The following is a 19350-nucleotide window of genomic DNA, read 5'->3' as shown; positions in this document are numbered from 1 at the left end:
CATGTCCAAAAAGGAGTAGGAAGAAACAAAGCTTATTAAATCCTACCCCTCCATCTGGTACTTTTACAATCACTAACTGTTACATTTGTTCACTTCCTGCTTTCCATAATACAGTTTAAGGTTTTTGTTTTTTTTAATTTTGTAATTTCTTGTCCCGTACCAAAGTACAAGGTGATATGAGCATCCAATGACATAATGGGTACCATAGTAAGTGTCAATATAGTGATATATATAGCACATCATGACCAATAGCCACGTATACATGGACCCAAATATTCCAAACTTGCGGCCCGTGGACCCAAATATTCCAATAGCCACGTATACATGGACCCAAATATTCCAATAGCCACGTATACATGGACCCAAATATTCCAATAGCCACGTATACATGGATCCAAATATTCCAAACTCGCGGCCCGCGGACCCAAATATTCCAATAGCCATGTATACATGGACCCAAATATTCCAATAGCCACGTATACATGGACCCAAATATTCCAAACTCGCGGCCCGCAAACCCAAATATTCCAATAGCCACGTATACATGGACCCAAATATTCCAATAGCCACGTATACATGGACCCAAATATTCCAATAGCCACGTATACATGGACCCAAATATTCCAATTGTATACATGGACCCAAATATTCCAACAGCCACGTATACATGGACCCAAATATTCCAATAGCCACGTATACATGGAACCCAAATATTCCAATAGCCACGTATACGTGTACCCAAATATTCCAATAGCCACGTATACATGGACCCAAATATTCATGGACCCAAATATTCCAATAGCCACGTATACATGGACCCAAATATTCCAAACTCGCGGCCCGCGGACCCAAATATTCCAATAGCCACATATACATGGAACCCAAATATTCCAATAGCCACGTATACATGGAACCCAAATATTCCAATAGCCACGTATACATGGAACCCAAATATTCCAATAGCCACGTATACATAGACCCAAATATTCCAATAGCCACGTATACATAGACCCAAATATTCCAATAGCCACGTATACATGGACCCAAATATTCCAATAGCCACGTATACATGGACCCAAATATTCCAATAGCCACGTATACATGGACCCAAATATTCCAAACTCGCGGCCCGCGGACCCAACGGGCCGCAAGTTTGAGACCCCTGCAATAGGAACTGTAGCCATCCTCATCATTACTACAACAGCAAGCGTTTGGGGGGGAAAGCGCCGCGTAACGCCATCATCACGCCAGAGAATGTTTCTCCCCTCAGTCTCATATTCTATTACATAAGCTATCTAAGGTAAATCTTTTTCTCAGATGAAATATAGTATTTATGTGAAAAAGCCCCATCAGCATCCCCGAGAGTGAAATTACACACAGAATGTATTTAAGCTACACTTTATCACAGGCCTACACACCTAAAGCTTTGCTATGAATTTAAAACAGGCACTCAAGAAGATAAAAACATGTCTGGAAAGACTCTTCCACGCACTCGACATAAAATGGCTCAATGGTTGCGAGTTTGAAACTATAGGCTCAAAAGAATAATGCATGGAGAAAAAAAAAAAGACATATGGACTTACCTTGTCGTTATATTTGAACTTGACATAGAACCAACTGGACTTGATCATGCTTCTCTCCAGCGTTGCTAAGTGATTGAATGTCCACGGAGAAAATGTCTTCCAAATGCTAATGTTGACTACGCTAAGCTCTCGTCTTCTGCCTGGCGCTTCCTCTATCTCGCCGTGTCTGACTTCGAGTCTCCAAGCTCGCAACTGTTTCTCCCCTTCTCGAGTCTTGTGTGCAATGTGTGTGTGTGTGTGTGTGTGTGTGTGTGTGTGTGTGTGTGTGTGTGTGTGTATACGCATGGCAAGCTTGGATGGCTGACAGAAGAGCTCCGCAGATAGGATCCGGTCCTCGTGGCAAATGCCCGTGGAGGTGAACGCCTCCTTCAATGTCCTTCTGCTTCGCTCTCTTTAAAACGTCTTGTTGATGTCAGGATTATTTGTGTCTGTTCTACGTCGAGTTTTATTAGTCAGATATCGATAAAATCGTTCCGTCTCTGTTTAAATTTTGGGTTTTCGGAATATCTAGTCTGTTTTGGGCGGTAGCTTCGTGTGATCCCGTAAAAAAACAAACACTCGAACAAAGGTAGCAAATTTGACGATTCATGATACAACTTTAAATATACCCTTGGTTAGCGTCATCTAGGCCTTTTTGCCAAATGATAACAGTTCTGCAAATTATTATCAATAAACGACATTTTGTGGAAAAGTTAACACTCGGTGTCGCGTTCCTTTCTGTTTCAATACACCCAAAAAGAAAGTCCTGGTAATGCTTAAATATGGTAAAACATGAATGCACCTGTTACTACATGGTCACAGCATCAATATAAAACCATAAAACCTTTACCTAAACTATGTACCTGAATCTTTTTTTATCTGCTTGTATACCTTTATAACGCTCAGAAAAGAGAAATATATGTGTTCATGTCTCACAGACGGATTGTAGATGAAGTGCAAAATTCCCTAAAATAAAGTGCAGTTTCCTTCAATACAGTAAATAAATCTATTAATTCCGAGGAACAAGAAGACAGCCGCTCTTTTCCCCGTAAGGAAGCCCACACACACTCCGGAACTACACTCCAAAACCACAGGAAGAAGCTCTAATCCAATGGAAAAACAAACATTGTGTTTGTTAGACTGGAGGGAGCTGTAGGAGGAGGCCGTTGCTGCGTGGGATGTCTTGTACTCTTCAATTTTCCACCCTTGTGATGTCATTGTGGAAGACCCCGCGGTGCTGTAATATTAAGTGACAGCTTGCCTGCTGGCTCGCTCACTTTACACACGCATGCGTGCTTATGCTTCGCCACCTACCCCACGGCTATCCTCGTTCCCGTACGACAGCATGGGAGAGCTACCGTGGATCCACAAACACATTTAAAAGTAGGTTAGAGTATCACTGCACCGGGCTGAGGACTGGAGACTTGTTTTCTTGAGCTGTTTCAGACCCGTACTCCGGATCATTAAAGTTGTGTAAGAAGAAAAGGTTAAAGAGTTCATTATTTCAGCAAGCTAAATGGCGGCGGAGTCGATTCGGTGCACTAAATTCGAGAGATTTCCTTCTGATTTCCATCCGTTTCCTTCCTCTTTCAGAAAATGTACAAGGTCACGGGTGGGCGATTACAAAGGGCCCTTGTCGACGTTCCTAGACAAACTAGTTACGTGCGCGACGGACGAATATCTAGGCGGCGATGAACATGTAAAAGCACCTGCTCCTACGAAATGGACAGTGATAACTAAATAGTGTAATGGTCTAATTGTTCAGACCTCCTCCTCCCAATAAGTCCATCTCTCCCTCTTTGCAACACCGCTTCCAGTGTGCCTGTACCTTAACATATACTTGGGAAACAGCGGAACCTTGGTTAGCATCATTAATCTGTTCCAGAACTCAAACCAAAACACACTATCCGAATCAACTTTTTCCTATGAGAACTAAAATAAAGCCAATTCATCTGTTATATTCGAGCTGCCAATTATGGCTGCACACGCAGAAAACGACGGACGACTACGTAGGCGGAGATGAACATGTAAAAGCACCTGCTCCTACGAAATGGACAGTGATAACTAAATAGTGTAATGGTCTAATTATTGAGACTTCCTCCTCCTAATAAGCCTGTCTCTCCCTCCTTGCAACGCCCCTTCCAGTGTGCTTGTGCCATAACATATACTTACGAAACAGCGGAACCTTGGTTAGCATCATTAATCTGTTCCAGAACTCAAACCAAAACACACTATCCGAATCAACTTTTTCTATGAGAACTAAAATAAAGCCAATTCATCCGTTATATTATAGCTGCCAATTATGGCTGCACACGCAGAAAACGACGGACGACTATGTAGGCGGAGATGAAGATGGCATCCTTGAACATGTAAACGCACCTGCACCTCCTACGAAATGGACAGTGATAACTAAATACTGTAACAGTCTCATTGTCGAGACTCCCTCTTCCCAATAAGCCCGCCTCTTCTTCCTTGCAACGCCCCTTCCAGTATGCTTGTACCATAACATATACTTACTATACAGCAGAACCTTGGTTAGCATCATTAATCTGTTCCAGAACTCTAACCAAAACACACTCTATCCGAATCAACTTTTCCTATGAGAAATAAAATAAAGCCAATTCATCCGTTATATCATAGCTGCCAATTATGGCTGCACACGCAGAAAACGACGGACAAATATGTAGGTGGAGATGAAGATGGTATCCTTGAACATGTAAAAGCACCTGCACCTCCTACAAAATGGACCGTGATAACTAAATAGTGTAATGGTCTAATTATTGAGACTTCCTCCTCCCAATCAGCCCATCTCTCCCTACTTGCAACGCCCCTTCCAGTGTGCTTGTACCATAACATATACTTACTATACAGCGGAACCTTGGTTAGCATCATTAATCTGTTCCAGAACTCTAACCAAAACACACACTATCCGAATTAACTTTTCCTATGAGAAATAAAATAAAGCCAATTCATCTGTTATTTTATAGCTGCCAATTATGGCTGCACACGCAGAAAACGACGGACGACTACGTAGGCGACGATGAAGATGGCATCCTTGAACATGTAAAAGCACCTGCACCTCCTACGAAATGGTGTAACAGTCTCATTATTGAGACTTCCTCCTCCCATTAAGCCCGTCTCTCCTCCCTTGCAACGCCCCTTCCAGTGTGCTTGTACCATAACATATACTTACTATACAGCAGAACCTTGGTTAGCATCATTAATCTGTTCCAGAACTCTAACCAAAACACACTCTATCCGAATGAACTTTTCCTATAAGAAATAAAATAAAGCAAAGATTGTTTGAAGATGAACAATATCAACAAGTTGAAGTATTTGTGATTTTAGAAATAAGGAGTCAGTATGTTCTCTGTAGGCGGCATTATGAATTATCCTTACTGGCCTTTTTTGCAGTCCATTTAGCCAGTGAAGATTCAGTATGTCACCCAAAGGTACTTTCAACTTGCCAAATCAACATGAATTAAGATTACTGACACCTAAATGTCACTTCTAACATAACCTAGTACTTTACAAAATAGTACAATTTGTAATCAAAATTGGCTCTAAAACCAGTTTCAACAGATCACATCCATATTTTGTATTTGGAAACGAATTAAGATTCAAGAATCAAGCCTAGTCACCTCATTTGCATACATTGCATACATACATACAATCTCTAAATCGAAATGATGTATGCCTTATGTATCATAGTACATATAATATTATACTATACTAGGTGGATGGATGGATAAAGGGTTTCTACATGAACATATTAAGAACAGATCTTCATTCTATTCTCCGTCGTGCACACATGTTGTATCTCTTCCGCTCCGCAGGCTGTATTGGCCACCGGCACAAAGGCCATTTCCTTCTCTCGACACACACAGAGATATGAGAAATGAAACTGATGGCCGGATAATATGCTTCCCATCTAAGCCACAGCCAGGAAATCACTTTAGCGCCCGCGCCCTCTCCTCCTGCTAACACTGGAGATTACGGCACCAGACTGTCTCACATAATGCAAATGAGCACGCGGAAACTTTTATAATGGACATGGTGGATCTGAAATAACCTTTTCTCCTCTGTGGGGGGGGGCTATATCTGTCAGTAGGATACTTTATTGGACCTTTAAACAGATTTATTGTAGGGATGTAATGATTAAAACATTATTTAAGGTACATTTAAAAAAAAACTGTATTATGGAAAGCAGGAAGTGAACAAATGTAACAGTTAATGATTGTAAAAGTACCAGATGGAGGGGTAGGATTTAATAAGCTTTGCTTCTTCATACTCCTTTTGGACATGTGGAACTGTGAACTGATTATGTGATGCATTCAATTGTAATCTGATGCATGTTCAAATGAAATAAAAAATTATGATTAATCACCATTTGAATCAATCACCGATTTCCCCTGCCTTTTATTAACAAACAATAATTGTAAAAGCCATCACTCAGTGGCTTTCAGATGCAAGCGGCATTCCCAGCTCGGTGATGTTTTAGTTCACCTCTGTTTTCCACTAAAATTCCCAGTTGTCCCTGCATTGACTGGCTGTACCAGATGAAAGCAGGAAACGGGGATAAACGCAAGCTAATTGCTTACAGACCAGGACAAGTAGTGGAAGAAGAGGGGTGGTGGGGGGGGGGGGACGATGACGCTACCCGCAGGTTTTGCATGTGAGACAACAGACTAAAACCCCAGACTGAGTTCTGAGAAAACAACTTGGGGCGGTGGGGGGGGGGCTTATCGATTTCATGTTAATGGCTTTTTTTTCCTCTGTTTAATTCATAACAAATGCTCGCGCTATCCGAGCAACACAAACAACGGAAAGAATGTATTAACCTCTTTTTTTTTATATAAAACAGTAACAAGCTTTATTTCTACTATGCATTATGTTAAACTGTGAAAATACTGCAAATGAACAAACTAATCTTTATACTATACTGTATATTTACACTGTTGAAAAGCCAAAATATTAAGCTTCAATAGCCATGTTTACATGAGGAGTTTTTCTCTTTCCGAAAACAATGGTATACCTCAGGGGTCTCAAACATGCGGCCCGCGGGCCAAATGTGGCCCGCAGGACACTACTTTGAGGCCCCCGCCTTGATATGAAAGTTTAATGTTAGTGCGGCCCGCGCAAGTTTGATATGGATGCTGTATGGTATCATGTACCCAGAAACAATTATTACGTTTGATTCATGTTCATGTTAAAGGTTAAATAACTGTTAATAGTTATGCTCCCTATCTGTGTGGAAGTGGTAAGTTTTTGGCTATTTAAGTTTAAAGGAAATAACTTGAAGGCTACCGTTTAGGTGGCTAGCTCTCTAGTTTGCGAGTTAGCATGTGTCTCAAGACCCTGCAGTTGCGCAATATGTTGTAAATAAAAAGAGTATAAATGTGACTATAGTCGTGTTTTGTCATGTCTACAGGGCTCTAATAATGCTTTGTTCATTTTAATCTGAAAAAAAATCATTTGTCTACCCACCAACTATATGTGGTTTCTTAAGTTTTTATTATTTGCCGTTTTATTATTATTATTATTATATTTATTTGATTCATGTTCATGTTAAAGGTTAAATAACTGTTAATAGTTATGCTCCCTATCCGTGTGGAAGTGGTAAGTTTTAATTTAATTTATTTAAGTTTAAAGGAAATAACTTGAAGGCTACCGTTTGGGTTGATATAGACAATGTTCATTCATTCATTTTCTACCGCTTATCCTCACGAGGGTCGTGGCCAGCCAATCACAGGGCACATATAGACAAACAACCATTCACACTCACATTCATACCGATGTCATACCTATGTTGGCTCAATGAATTAATTTTATTTATTTATTTTTTTAATTTATTTTAGTTTTATTTGGAATGTCTATCAGTTAATATTGACATAAAAATGAAACATCGGTTCATATTGGTATCTGGTTTTCGTCAATGGCGATGAGAGTGATGATGCTGTGCTTTTTTATTGATTTTTCTTCCAGTTTTTTAATAAATGCGTTTTGTTTTTTTTTTTTTTGTTTTTTTTTTGTTAAACCTGATGCGGCCCGGCTTCACCCAGAACCTAGCTCCGGTGGCCCCCCAGGTAAATTGAGTTTGAGACCCCTGGTTTAAAGTCTGGATTCTTATATGTGCATAAAGAATCTGTTCATGAACACTGTGGCTCTTATGCTGCAATGTCTACATAAAAAAAAAAAACAAAAAAACTGAAAATTCCTAAAGAAAGACCGCATCTCATTGTTTATGCTCTGTACCAAGACCGAGGAATAGCGGAGAAGACACGGCAACTCTTTGAGAAAGGGTGAAAAGTGCAAAGTATTGATTGCAACCCGTGAACTACACATGTAGCGCTGACGGATGAAATGCATCAAGTAAACAGCGGAAGGCGGGGGGTGGGCATGTATAGAAAAAAAAAAAAAGTATGTATATAGAAAAATAATGCCATACGTTGCGTTTGACTCATCGTGTTCTTATATCATTTGCTTTGGCAACCAAGTAACAACAAACATATTTGCACTCTCCGTGCTCCCTGACATGCGTTTCACCCTGAAACGCTGCTTTCCTTGTTTTGGCTCAGCATTTTCTTTGAAACACTTTTGAGTGCAAGTGTACTGTTGAATCGCTGCAGGCAGGAAAGAAGGATGCAGTGGAGGTACAATAATGGCAGCCAATCCCACGTCCACCCAACAAATACCGGAGACACACTCCAAAGATGTTTTCCAGGGAACCAAGTTACCCAGTTGAAAAAGTGCCCGTGTCATGAATACCTCGTTGTCGCCACCCCTAACGACCTGGCGACATTTTTACTCAAGCCTTGTAGCTTTATTGCAGATTTACAGAAGCTAGAAACATACTCAGCTAGCAGAATTGATGCGGTGTGAAGCGCGACGTCATCACTCGCGGTCCATGTCGTTGAACCGATGTTTCATTTTTATGTCAATATTAACTGATATCAGACATTCCAAACAAAACTAAAGTAAAAAAAAATAACAAAATAATAAAATTCATTCATTGAGCCAACAACTACTCGCCGCTCCTTACCTTGCCCTCCCAACTACAAGGGAGCTTCAGCTAACAGGTGATTTGCTAAAAGGCAATTTGCATATAGAAAAATTAAGTTAGTCATTAATGTTGTTGAGGGGAAAAAAAACTAAGAATTAGCCAATATTAGTTGTTGCTTTTGTTTACTTATTTTACACTACTGACTTTATTTTGCTGAAAAAAATAACTGAATATGAAAATAACATTGACCAATTTTATTATTTTGTATTACATTGTCCATATTCTTGTATTTGTGCAATTCTGATTAATATTGATCAAGAAATTAATGCATGGGATCCATAAAAAAAAATCCAGCATCGCCTACCTCTACTAAAAATTACCCAACATTCACTCATTCATTAATTTTCTATCGCTTTTTCCTCAAGAGGGTCGCGGAGGGTGCTGGAGCCTATCCCAGCTGTCTTCGGGCGAGAGGCGGGGTACACCCTGGACTGGTGGCCAGCCAATCACAGGGCACATATAGACAAACAACCATTCACACTCACATTCATACCTATGGACAATTTGGAGTCGCTAATTAACCTAGCATGTTTTTTTTGGAATGTGGGAGGAAACCGGAGTACCCGGAGAAAACCCACGCATGCACGGTTTTTCCGGTTTCCTCCCACATTCCAAAAACATGCCAGGTTAATTAGCGACTCCAAATTGTCCATAGGTATGAATGTATGAAGGTCTCAAACACGTGGCCCGTGGGCCAAAAGTGGCCCGCAGGACACTAGTTTGAGGCCCCCGCCTTGATATGAAAGTTTAATGTTAGTGCGGCCCCGCACAAGTATGATATGGATGCTGTATGGTATCATGTACCCAGAAAAAATTATTACGTTTGATTCATGTTCATGTTAAAGGTTAAATAACTGTTAATAGTTATCCTCCCTATCCGTGTGGAAGTGGTAAGTTTTTGGCTATTTAAGTTTAAAGGAAATAACTTGAAGGCTACCGTTTAGGTGGCTAGCTCTAAAGTTTGCGAGTTAGCATGTGTCTCAAGACCCTGCAGTTGCGCAATATGTTGTAAATAAAAAGAGTATAAATGTGACTATAGTCGTGTTTTGTCATGTCTACAGGGCTCTAATAATGCTTTGTTCATTTTAATGTGAAAAAAATCATTTGTCTACCCACCAACTATATGTGGTTTCTTAAGTTTTTATTATTTGCCGTTTTATTATTATTATTATATTTATTTATTACTGATTGATTTTCTTTATTCTTGATTTGTTTATTTATTTTTCATCTTATTTTGTGCAGAAAAATAAAAATTAAGATATTTGAGAACAGTGGAATGTTTTATCAGAGCTTTTATTGTAGAAAATTGGAACCAAAGTGAAGTTTTTTAATTTTTTTGTTTTTAATAAATGCGTTTTTTTTGGGGTTTTTTTTTTTGTTTTTTTAACGTGATGCGGCCCAGTCTCACCCAGACCCGAGCTCCAGTGGCCCCCAAGCAAATTGAGTTTGAGACCCCTGCATTAAGGCAACAGTGAAACAAGCAGTAACCCAAATTAATTTGTAAATAAAAAGTATTGTAAATGCAAGCATCTTTAGTGATGCTCTTTGAAAACACATCTTTAAAAAAATGGCCTTTAATGAGGAAACCCGTTGGTATCAACAGTTGCATGAAATCTGTCAGCACCGTGGAAGTGTGACTTTGACATTTGTTTTACACACACACACATCTTGCAAGTGTCATATATTGATAGCTGGAAGAAGTGCTTGTGTGCAAGGCAGCCCTGCCTGGCTCTAATGTGTCACCGGATAATAAGCCCTACTTATTTTAGCATCATTATCGCCCACTAGCTTCCCTGCATCGGGGGAACATCACAGCAAATTGGCTCTACGATGGAGCGTAATAAGACAGTCAAAGAGAGCCGGCATATGCGAGTGTCTTGTCAGCGTGCGTCTGCCACCCTGCCCTCATTAGACACAGCTCACTCGTGTTGGCTTGGAAGGCTGCAACCCAGAGAGGTCTTAATCGTATTAAACACGGCTTTTGTTCCACGCACGGCTTTTATAAACTGACCATTCAAGGGTAATTCTGATCATTTTGTGCTAATCAGCGTCCATCAGTCATGCTTCCTTTGAGAGGCTGATTTCATAAACCGGTTCAACTCAGGATGCAAAAGAGCCATGCAGGTCCATGATTTAAGGCATTCTGTTTAGTGAACAGCAGAGGGTGCCATCGCACCACAAAAATAATCCTAGCAAGCCACATGACTCTTGGTACCTTTACAGCTCAGGAGACTGGAACCATGCAGAGCAGACATTTGCATCCACCTCCCTTATCCCTCTTTAAAATCTAACTATTTACCCTTTAAAGGAAAACTGCACTGTTTTTTGTAGAATTCTGCCCATCATCTGGGCATTCTAAAGATATACAAACATATAAAAAGAGGTAGTTAGATAGATAAAAGAGGTAGAAAGAAATAAAAAAAAAATAAAAAATAAAAAATAAAAAATAAAATAAAAAAAAAAATAAAAAATAAAAAAAAATAAAAAAAAAAAAAATAAAAAAAAAACAAAACAAATATTAGGAGAGCAGGAAGTGAACAAATGTCACAGTTACTAATTGTGCTATATATATATATATATATATCACTATATTGACACTTACTATGGTACCCATTATGTCATTGTATGGTCATATCAACTTGTACTTTGGTATGTGACATAAAATAAAATAAAATAAGATTAAATTAAATTATTATATTAAAAATAATATATATATATATATATATTAGAAAGGCAGGAAGTGAACAAATGTAACAGTTACTGATTGTAAAAGTACCAGATGGAGGGGTAGGATTTAATAAGCTTTGCTTCTTCCTACTCCTTTTGGACATGTGGAACTGTGAACTGATTATGTGATGCATTCAATTGTAATCTGATGCATGTTCAAATGAAATTTAACCATTACCAAATGATATACGCTATTTACAGCTGTGTACGGTTTATTGCATGGTTATTGCACGGTTTATTGCACGGTTATTGCATGGATATTATTAGAGCAATGTTTATTATGGAGTCTTTTGGATGTATCATCTTGTCACTAATGGAGGTCCTCAGTGCAGTGATTGTGTGTTTGAATGTGTGTGTGTGTGTGTGTGTGTGTGTGTGTTGGAGGGGGTGGTCGTCTTTGTTCATCATGGAGGACAGCTCGGCTGTCAACGTCCTCCACCAGGAGGACCTTCTTTATCAGTTTGTCCAGTCTTTTCTTGTCAGCTGCTGTGATGCTGCTCCCCCAGCGGACCACACCATAGACGAGACCCCCAAAGGACCCCTGAGCACGTTCACTTATATTTAATAGTTGTTTACTGGTGATGACAGCAGTACAAACGTCTTATTGAGTGAATGTTTTTTTTTATTTTCTTATTCCTTGTTTCCACCCGGAACATGTTTTGGTGTCATAAGCAGTTTCAAATCAGATTGCCAAAAGATTTAAAAGTCTAGCGAGTTGACAATAAAGTGTCAACGATGCTTTATGCGAGCTTTGAGGGCCGTAAAGCACAGCTTCCGCGTGGAACGTTGAAAAAACATGACAAAGAGTGTTGACAGAGCCAAGCACATACATTTGTCAAAGCGGAGATACGACGATGCATGGATGTTCTCAGGAGGATTTATTGCTTCGCATCCTCCCCGAGGCCCCGTGGCAGGCAACTCCCCAGTCGGGGTAAATCACAGATGGCTATTTCTCCCGCTTTGCCTTGGGGCTGCGGGAAAAAGCAGGCGGAGAAGGCCGCCACCTCCCTCAACCACCCGGCGGCCAACTGGCGCCGTTATGAGGACACAAGACCGGAGAGAGTTGGAGATAATCTGGCGATCCTTGTCTGAGGGACCATCTCGGCCAAAACTGTCACCACAGTGGGGGTTCGGTTCCAAGACAAATGAACCGAGATGTCCGTACGAATGTCCATTTTTGACACACAGTTAGTTCTCCTGGCGGCACGGCGGTCTAGTGGTTAGCGCGCAGACCTCATAGCTAGGACACCAGGGTTCAATTCCACCCTCGGCCATCTCTGTGTGGGGTTTGCATGTTCTCCCCGGGTTTTCTCCGGGTACTCCGGTTTCCTCCCACATTCCAAAAACATGCTAGGTTAATTGGCGACTCCAAATTGTCCATAGGCATTTTTGAGTATGCGCAAAGTTGCCGGATGTATACTGCATTCGCCAGAAATGTTGAGTATGTATCATCAGCTTTACTACTCACACTCAAATTGCGTTCAATTCCACCCTCGGCCATCTCTGTGTGGAGTTTGCATGTTCTCCCCGTGCATGCGTGGGTTTTCTCCGGGTACTCCGGTTTCCTCCCACATTCCAAAAACATGCTAGGTTAATTAGCGACTCCAAATTGTCCATAGGTATGAATGTGAGTGTGAATGGTTGTTTGTCTATATGTGCCCTGTGATTGGCTGGCCACCAGTCCAGGGTGTACCCCGCCTCTCGCCTGAAGACAGCTGGGATAGGCTCCAGCTACCCCCTGCAACCCTCGTGAGGAAAAAGCGGTAGAAAATGAATTCTCTGAATTCTCCTCTGATTTTGGATCAACATTTGCAATAAAAGTGACTTGTAATTATTCCATTTGATTCATCTCCAGAGCACCGCCACGTGAATGCCTCAAAACGAACGTTAAATCAAACTATGAAAGAACGGAACTGATGGGACGCACCAAATGGGACATTACGTCTTTTAAGGTTATTATTATTATTATTTTTCATTATTTAAGTACCGCCGTTTTAGTTGACTTTTGGTGTGAATGTGCCCCCCCCAACGGTACTATGAATGGTTGTCAATTTGGTGCTATGTACAACTGCCAACTCAATGCGATTTTCCAAACGGTTCCGAATTCCGATATGGTATGGAGCTGAAGTCACAGTGTTTCATTTTTTCATCTGGGGCGTTCAAGTACTGCTGGAAAAAGTATGAAATCTCAATGCCTGACTAAAAAAAAACACAATATCAGTGACACATATTGTAGACATAAACATATAACAAATGGTGGCTTTTTAACAGCGGCACATGTATTTTCTTCATATTATAAATTATGACCAATTATAGGTAATTGAGTGTGTAAATACTTTTTAAAAATGGTTCTAACATTTTTAATGGTAATGGTAATGGTTTTATTTCATTTGAACGTGCATCAGATTACAATTGAATGCATCACATAATCAGTTCACAGTTCAAAATGTCCAAAAGGAGTAGGAAGAAGCAAAGCTTATTAAATCCTACCCCTCCATCTGGTACTTTTACAATCAGTAACTGTTACATTTGTTCACTTCCTGCTCTCCTAATATATTTTTTTTATTTTTTTATTTATTTTTGTATTTTATTTTTTTTACAATCAGTAACTGTTACATTTGTTCACTTCCTGCTTTCCATAATACAGTTCAAGTTTTTTTTTTTTTTTTAAATTTGCAATAAACGGCAGAAAGAGAGACTTCTAATGCTGGTTTTTCCCGTCCGTTGTTTTCCTGTTTACTGTTAAGGTTCAGGAAGCACCTTGCCACCAGTGCCAGGATTTTCCACACGTCTGATTAAATCCAACTCCATCCGCCGAAAGAGCAAAAGAGGCAGCATAATACAAGGCTCCGGGTCAGGGGACAATAATTACGATCTACTTCTCACTTGAGATCTGTCTGGATTCATGTAGAGGAAGCGCTCTAAGTCACTGAGTCAGTCGGTGAATGTGTAATGAGCTGTGAAAAAACCGGATAACCGTATCTTGCCGCGGGGTGAATGCATTGGAAAGAGCGTGTAATGCAACAAAATGGAAAGAATGTGTTGCGATGTTATCGAGCAGATGCCAGGCGCTCATATCTTGGGTCTGTGGATCGGAACAGCTTGTTCACCCCCCCCCACCATTAAACCGCAACGACGGCCATTAGAGATAACAGCAAACTCTGTCTCTTGTCTCTTTTATTAGACTGGTCTTGCTCCGGCTGAGTGGTCATCGGTCAAGAAGGGATTCGGAATCTATTCATAAATTGACTTTCACTTGTTTAGCACCTTTGGTACCTTCAAGGTACTCAAAGCGCTTCGACGCTGTTACCACGTTTACATGCTGAAGACACAGGAACAAGTGGATGTTCATGATGAGTGCATCCCATAATCAGTTCACAGTTCCACATGTCCAAAAGGAGTAGGCAGAAGCAAAGCTTATTAAATCCTACCCCTCCATCTGGTACTTTTACAATAACAGTAATAACAGTAACTATTACTATTTGAACTATTGAACTATTTGTTCACTTCCTGCTTTCCCATTACAGTTCAAGTTAATTTTAATTTTAATTTTAATTTTAATTTTAATTTTAATTTTAATTTTAATTTTAATTTTAATTTTAATTTTAATTTTAATTTTAATTTTAATTTTAATTTTAATTTTAATTTTAATTTTAATTTTAATTTTGATTTTAAGTGACCATCCAATGATACATACTGAAATGCTATGGATTTTTAACATAGTCCTAGCATATACGTGTTATATCCTACCCCTCCATCTGGTACTTTTACAACCAGTAACTGTCACATTTGTTCACTTCCTGCTTTCCATAATACAGTTTAACAGTTTTTTTTTTTTAATGATGTACCTCAAGTACAAGGTGATATGACCATACAATGACATAACAGGTACCATAGTAACTGTCAATATAGTGATATATATATACATATACATAGCACATCATGACTGGAAATAATGGAAATACATTTTAAAATATGTGACTTTCCCAACCAAAACTGAAGCCACAAAAAAAAAAACGAGTCAAAATAAAGTAGCTTGAAGATTTTCAGCACAGGAAAACAAAGTAAAATTAGTTTTGTTGTTACTTTCTTATCTTGATAGATGTGTTCATTCAATTCCCGGCAATTGATAATTGGCTCCGCTCCAAGTCGGAAGCTGTTTTAGCTTTAATCATGTCTCGCAATAATTATCTCTTGCTGGCCTCACTATTCCGCAAAAAATGCAAAACAGAGTGAGTGGGCGTCGGGATGCTTTTAAGCAGGAGGAACACAACTTCACTTGAAGTCGGCACCTCTACGTGTTAGAAGTAAACAAACAAACTGGCAGCTATTTAGTCATCACCAAGACAGTGAATGAAGGCTGCCAAACAACTACCATAAAATGTCACTCCGGAGCTGTCATTATGAAAGGGAAATTTACATGGACATTTTTTTTTGGTATCTATTTGGATTTTATTTGAACATCCCAGAGTTTAGGGACTCTATAAATACTACAAATACTACTACAGAACCACTTGTGTGCCAGCCCCCTCAATTTACCGTATTTTCCGGACTATTTTCCTAGGTTGGCTGTTCCTGCGACTTATACTCCAGAGCGACTTATAAATGAATATAAAAAATAAGAAAATAAATGTTAAAACTAAGGACAAATGTGAAGTATAAATGTTAAAATAAATGTTAAAAATATATAAATATATTGTAATATAATGTAATATAATATTATATATCTCCCCAAATTCACAGCCCGTTCAAGCGTCATATACCGTATTTTCCGGACTATAAGTGGCACTTTTTTTCCTAGGTTGGCTGTTCCTGCGACTTATACTCCAGAGCGACTTGTAAATGAATATAAAGAAATAAGAAAATAAATGTTAAAACTAAGGACAAATGTGAAATATAAATGTTAAAATAAATCTTTAATATAAATAAATATATTGTAATATAATGTAATAAAATATTATATATCTCCCCATATTCATAGTCCGTTCAAGCGTCATATACCGTATTTTCTGGACTATAAGTGGCACTTTTTTTCCTAGATTGGCTGTTCCTGCAACTTATACTCCAGAGTGACTTATAAATGAATATAAAAAATAAGAAAATAAATGTTAAAACTAAGGACAAATGTGAAGTATAAATGTTAAAATAAATATTAAAAATATATAAATATAATGTAATATAATATTATATATCTCCCCAAATTCACAGCCCGTTCAAGCGTCATATACCGTATTTTCCAGACTATAAGTGGCACTTTTTTTCCTAGGTTGGCTGTTCCTGCGACTTATACTCCAGAGCGACTTATAAATGAATATAAAAAAATAAGAAAATAAATGTTAAAACTAAGGACAAATGTGAAATATAAATGTTAAAATAAATGTTAAATATATATAAATATATTGTAATATAATGTAATATAATATAATGTAAAATAATATTATATATCTCCCCTAATTCACAGTCCATTCAAGCGTCATATACTGTATTTTCCGGACTATAAGTGGCACTTTTTTTCCTAGGTTGGCTGTTCCTGCGACTTATACTCCAGAGCGACTTATAAATGAACCTTTTCTGTTCATGTTTATTTTTTGTGTTTTCTGTTTTGGTCAAGTAGTTTGGAAAATATATTACCCGCAAAAAATGCCACTTATACTCCAGTGTGACTTATGTATGTTTTTTTTTCTACTTAATTATGCATTTTTGGGCTTGTGCGACTTATACTCCGGAGCGACTTATAGTCCAGAAAATACGGTAATCGACTGAAAAAAGAATTGTTACCGTCCAAATACTCCAGTGCGACTTATGTATGTTTTTTTCTACCTAATTATGCATATTTGGCCTTGTGCGACTTATACTCTGGAGCGACTTATAGTCCAGAAAATACGGTATTTCAAGGTGCTTTATTCTTTTCTATTATTTTAGGTGCTAACATTAATAACAGGATGAGTGATTGAATTGATTTTACCACACGCCCACGTTAGCATGTATGCTAATGCTCATGGACACCGCTTCCTACCATACTTCGGCCTTTTTATCGCGATGAATTGGTTCTTGTGATAAGTACATTTCTGTTAAATAGGATTCCTTATTTACACATGAAATATTTTCATACGTAGTTAGCGCACATAAAACTTGTTGACCATTATTAGAGCCCTCTAGACATGAACTAACACCCCTATAGCCACATTCACACTCATATTACCAAATATAGTCGAAGTACTATAACAGTAAATAGGCCATTTAACACATAAACGAGGCCCTATGAATTTTTTTTTTCCAAATTTCACTAGCATACAGTGTACTTTTGTGATAGTAAACAAAGTGTACTCTAAGTACATGTAAAAAAACGGACCCTACAATAACTGAGCCTCATAAAGGCTAATAAACCATACACTGATTGATGCATGCGAGTCTGAATTATGCTGGTAAAACATCAATGTAGTCTGCACACAAACCATTCTCATTCCCCAAGTGGAACTCCAAGTTGTACACAAACATTTTAGTGAGGGGAAAAATGAAAAAAAAAAATTCCCAAGGATTTACTCAATCTTGAACACTGATCAGTAAGCGTAGCGTATGTGTAAACACCAGTTGGAAATCGGGACTTGAAATAGTCCGTCGGTGAGTGACAGTGGCTGGACAGCCAAGATAAAAGCTTCCTCAAACACCTCTGGCCAGCCGCCCGCCGTTTGACTGACAGCTGAGAGGGGTTTGGGATTTAAGTGGCCGACACTTGGCTTAAAGTGCACACACTTAATTTTTCCCAAATTGAATGTGAGGCTTGTCGGGAAAAGGAGTGCAAGCATCACTTTGGATAGGGACTGCTTCAAGTCAATTCTGACTTTCATTTCAGCACAGAAGCGACGCAGCCCCCCCCCCCCAACTGGTTCAGAGCGGCGGAATGCTTCAGATCAACTGCTGTGTCAGCGTAAAGTATGAACCCCCCCCCCCCTCCACCGTGTTCATGCAAGCTGACACTTCTAAAGAAAAGCAGACGGAGTGAAGAGAGTAAAAGCTAACATTAACACCTGGACTTGTCATTCAGTATTAAAGGGGTCCTCGCTAATGACACTTGGTGGATGGGGGGGGGGGGGGGGGGGTGCTAAATAGACAAGTTGCCAGTCAAATTAGCACTTACCGCAGAAGAAAAGCTAGGCAATGGTAATGGTTGAATTTCATTTGAACATGCATCAGATTACAATTGAATGCATCCCATAATCAGTTCACAGTTCCACATGTCCAAAAGGAGTAGGAAGAAGCAAAGCTTATTAAATCCTACCCCTCCATCTGGTACTTTTACAATCAGTAACTGTTACATTTGTTCACTTCCTGCCTTTCTAATATAATTTAAGTTTTTTTTATTTTGTAATTCATTTCATTAATTTTTATTTTGTAATTAATTTTATTATTTTTTATTTTTAATGTATTTTAATTTTTTTATGTATTTTATTTTTTTTAATTTTTATTTTTTTATATTTTAATATTTTTTTATTTTTTTATATATTTTCATATTTTCAATTTTCATATTTTCAATTTTCATATTTTCAATTTTCATATTTTCAATTTTCATTTTTCATTTTTCATTTTTCATTTTTCATTTTTTCATTTTTCATATTTTCAGTTTTCATTTTCAGATTCTAATTGAAGTTCAAATTTGAATTTCAAATTTGATTATATATAATTTGTAATTACAATTTCAAATTTGATTATATAAAATTCACAATTATAATTTCAATTTTCAAATTTGATTATATATAATTAATAATTATAATTTCAATTTCAAATTGGATTATATATAATTCATAATTATAATTTCAAATTTGATTATATATAATTCATAATTCTAATTTCAAATTTGATTATATATAATTCATAATTATAATTTCAAATTTGATTATATATAATTCATAATTATAATTTCAAATTAAAATCTAATTCTAATTTGAGATCTTTCCTTTACAAAACCTTTTCTGCATCTACGTTTCCAACGTGGAGATT

The 19350-nt window shown here is 38.2% G+C and overlaps 1 protein-coding gene across 10 annotated transcripts in view; it reads right to left on the bottom strand.

Annotated features, from left to right (window-relative positions):
• The window catches only part of auts2a (activator of transcription and developmental regulator AUTS2 a), a 284655-nt gene that overhangs the window by 229866 nt on the left and 35439 nt on the right, over positions 1-19350 (bottom strand). Inside the window, exon 1 of one of the 10 annotated variants that reach the window (XM_058086258.2) lies at positions 1584-1717. The exons of the other annotated variants lie outside the window; for them this stretch is intronic. Within the exon in view, the coding sequence (XP_057942241.2) occupies positions 1584-1631 (48 nt within the window). The 5' untranslated portion in view covers positions 1632-1717. Of the gene's footprint in view, positions 1-1583; positions 1718-19350 lie in introns of those variants that run through there. 10 annotated transcript variants of the gene reach the window in all.

Source organism: Doryrhamphus excisus, linkage group LG21 (assembly GCF_037039965.1).
Source record: "Doryrhamphus excisus strain RoL-2023G ecotype Guam linkage group LG21, RoL_Dexc_Guam_v1.1, whole genome shotgun sequence".
NCBI classification, from domain to species: Eukaryota; Metazoa; Chordata; class Actinopteri; order Syngnathiformes; family Syngnathidae; genus Doryrhamphus; species Doryrhamphus excisus.
The sequence above is the reverse complement of the archived record's forward strand: the minus strand, read 5'-3'. Positions and strand labels throughout refer to the sequence as shown.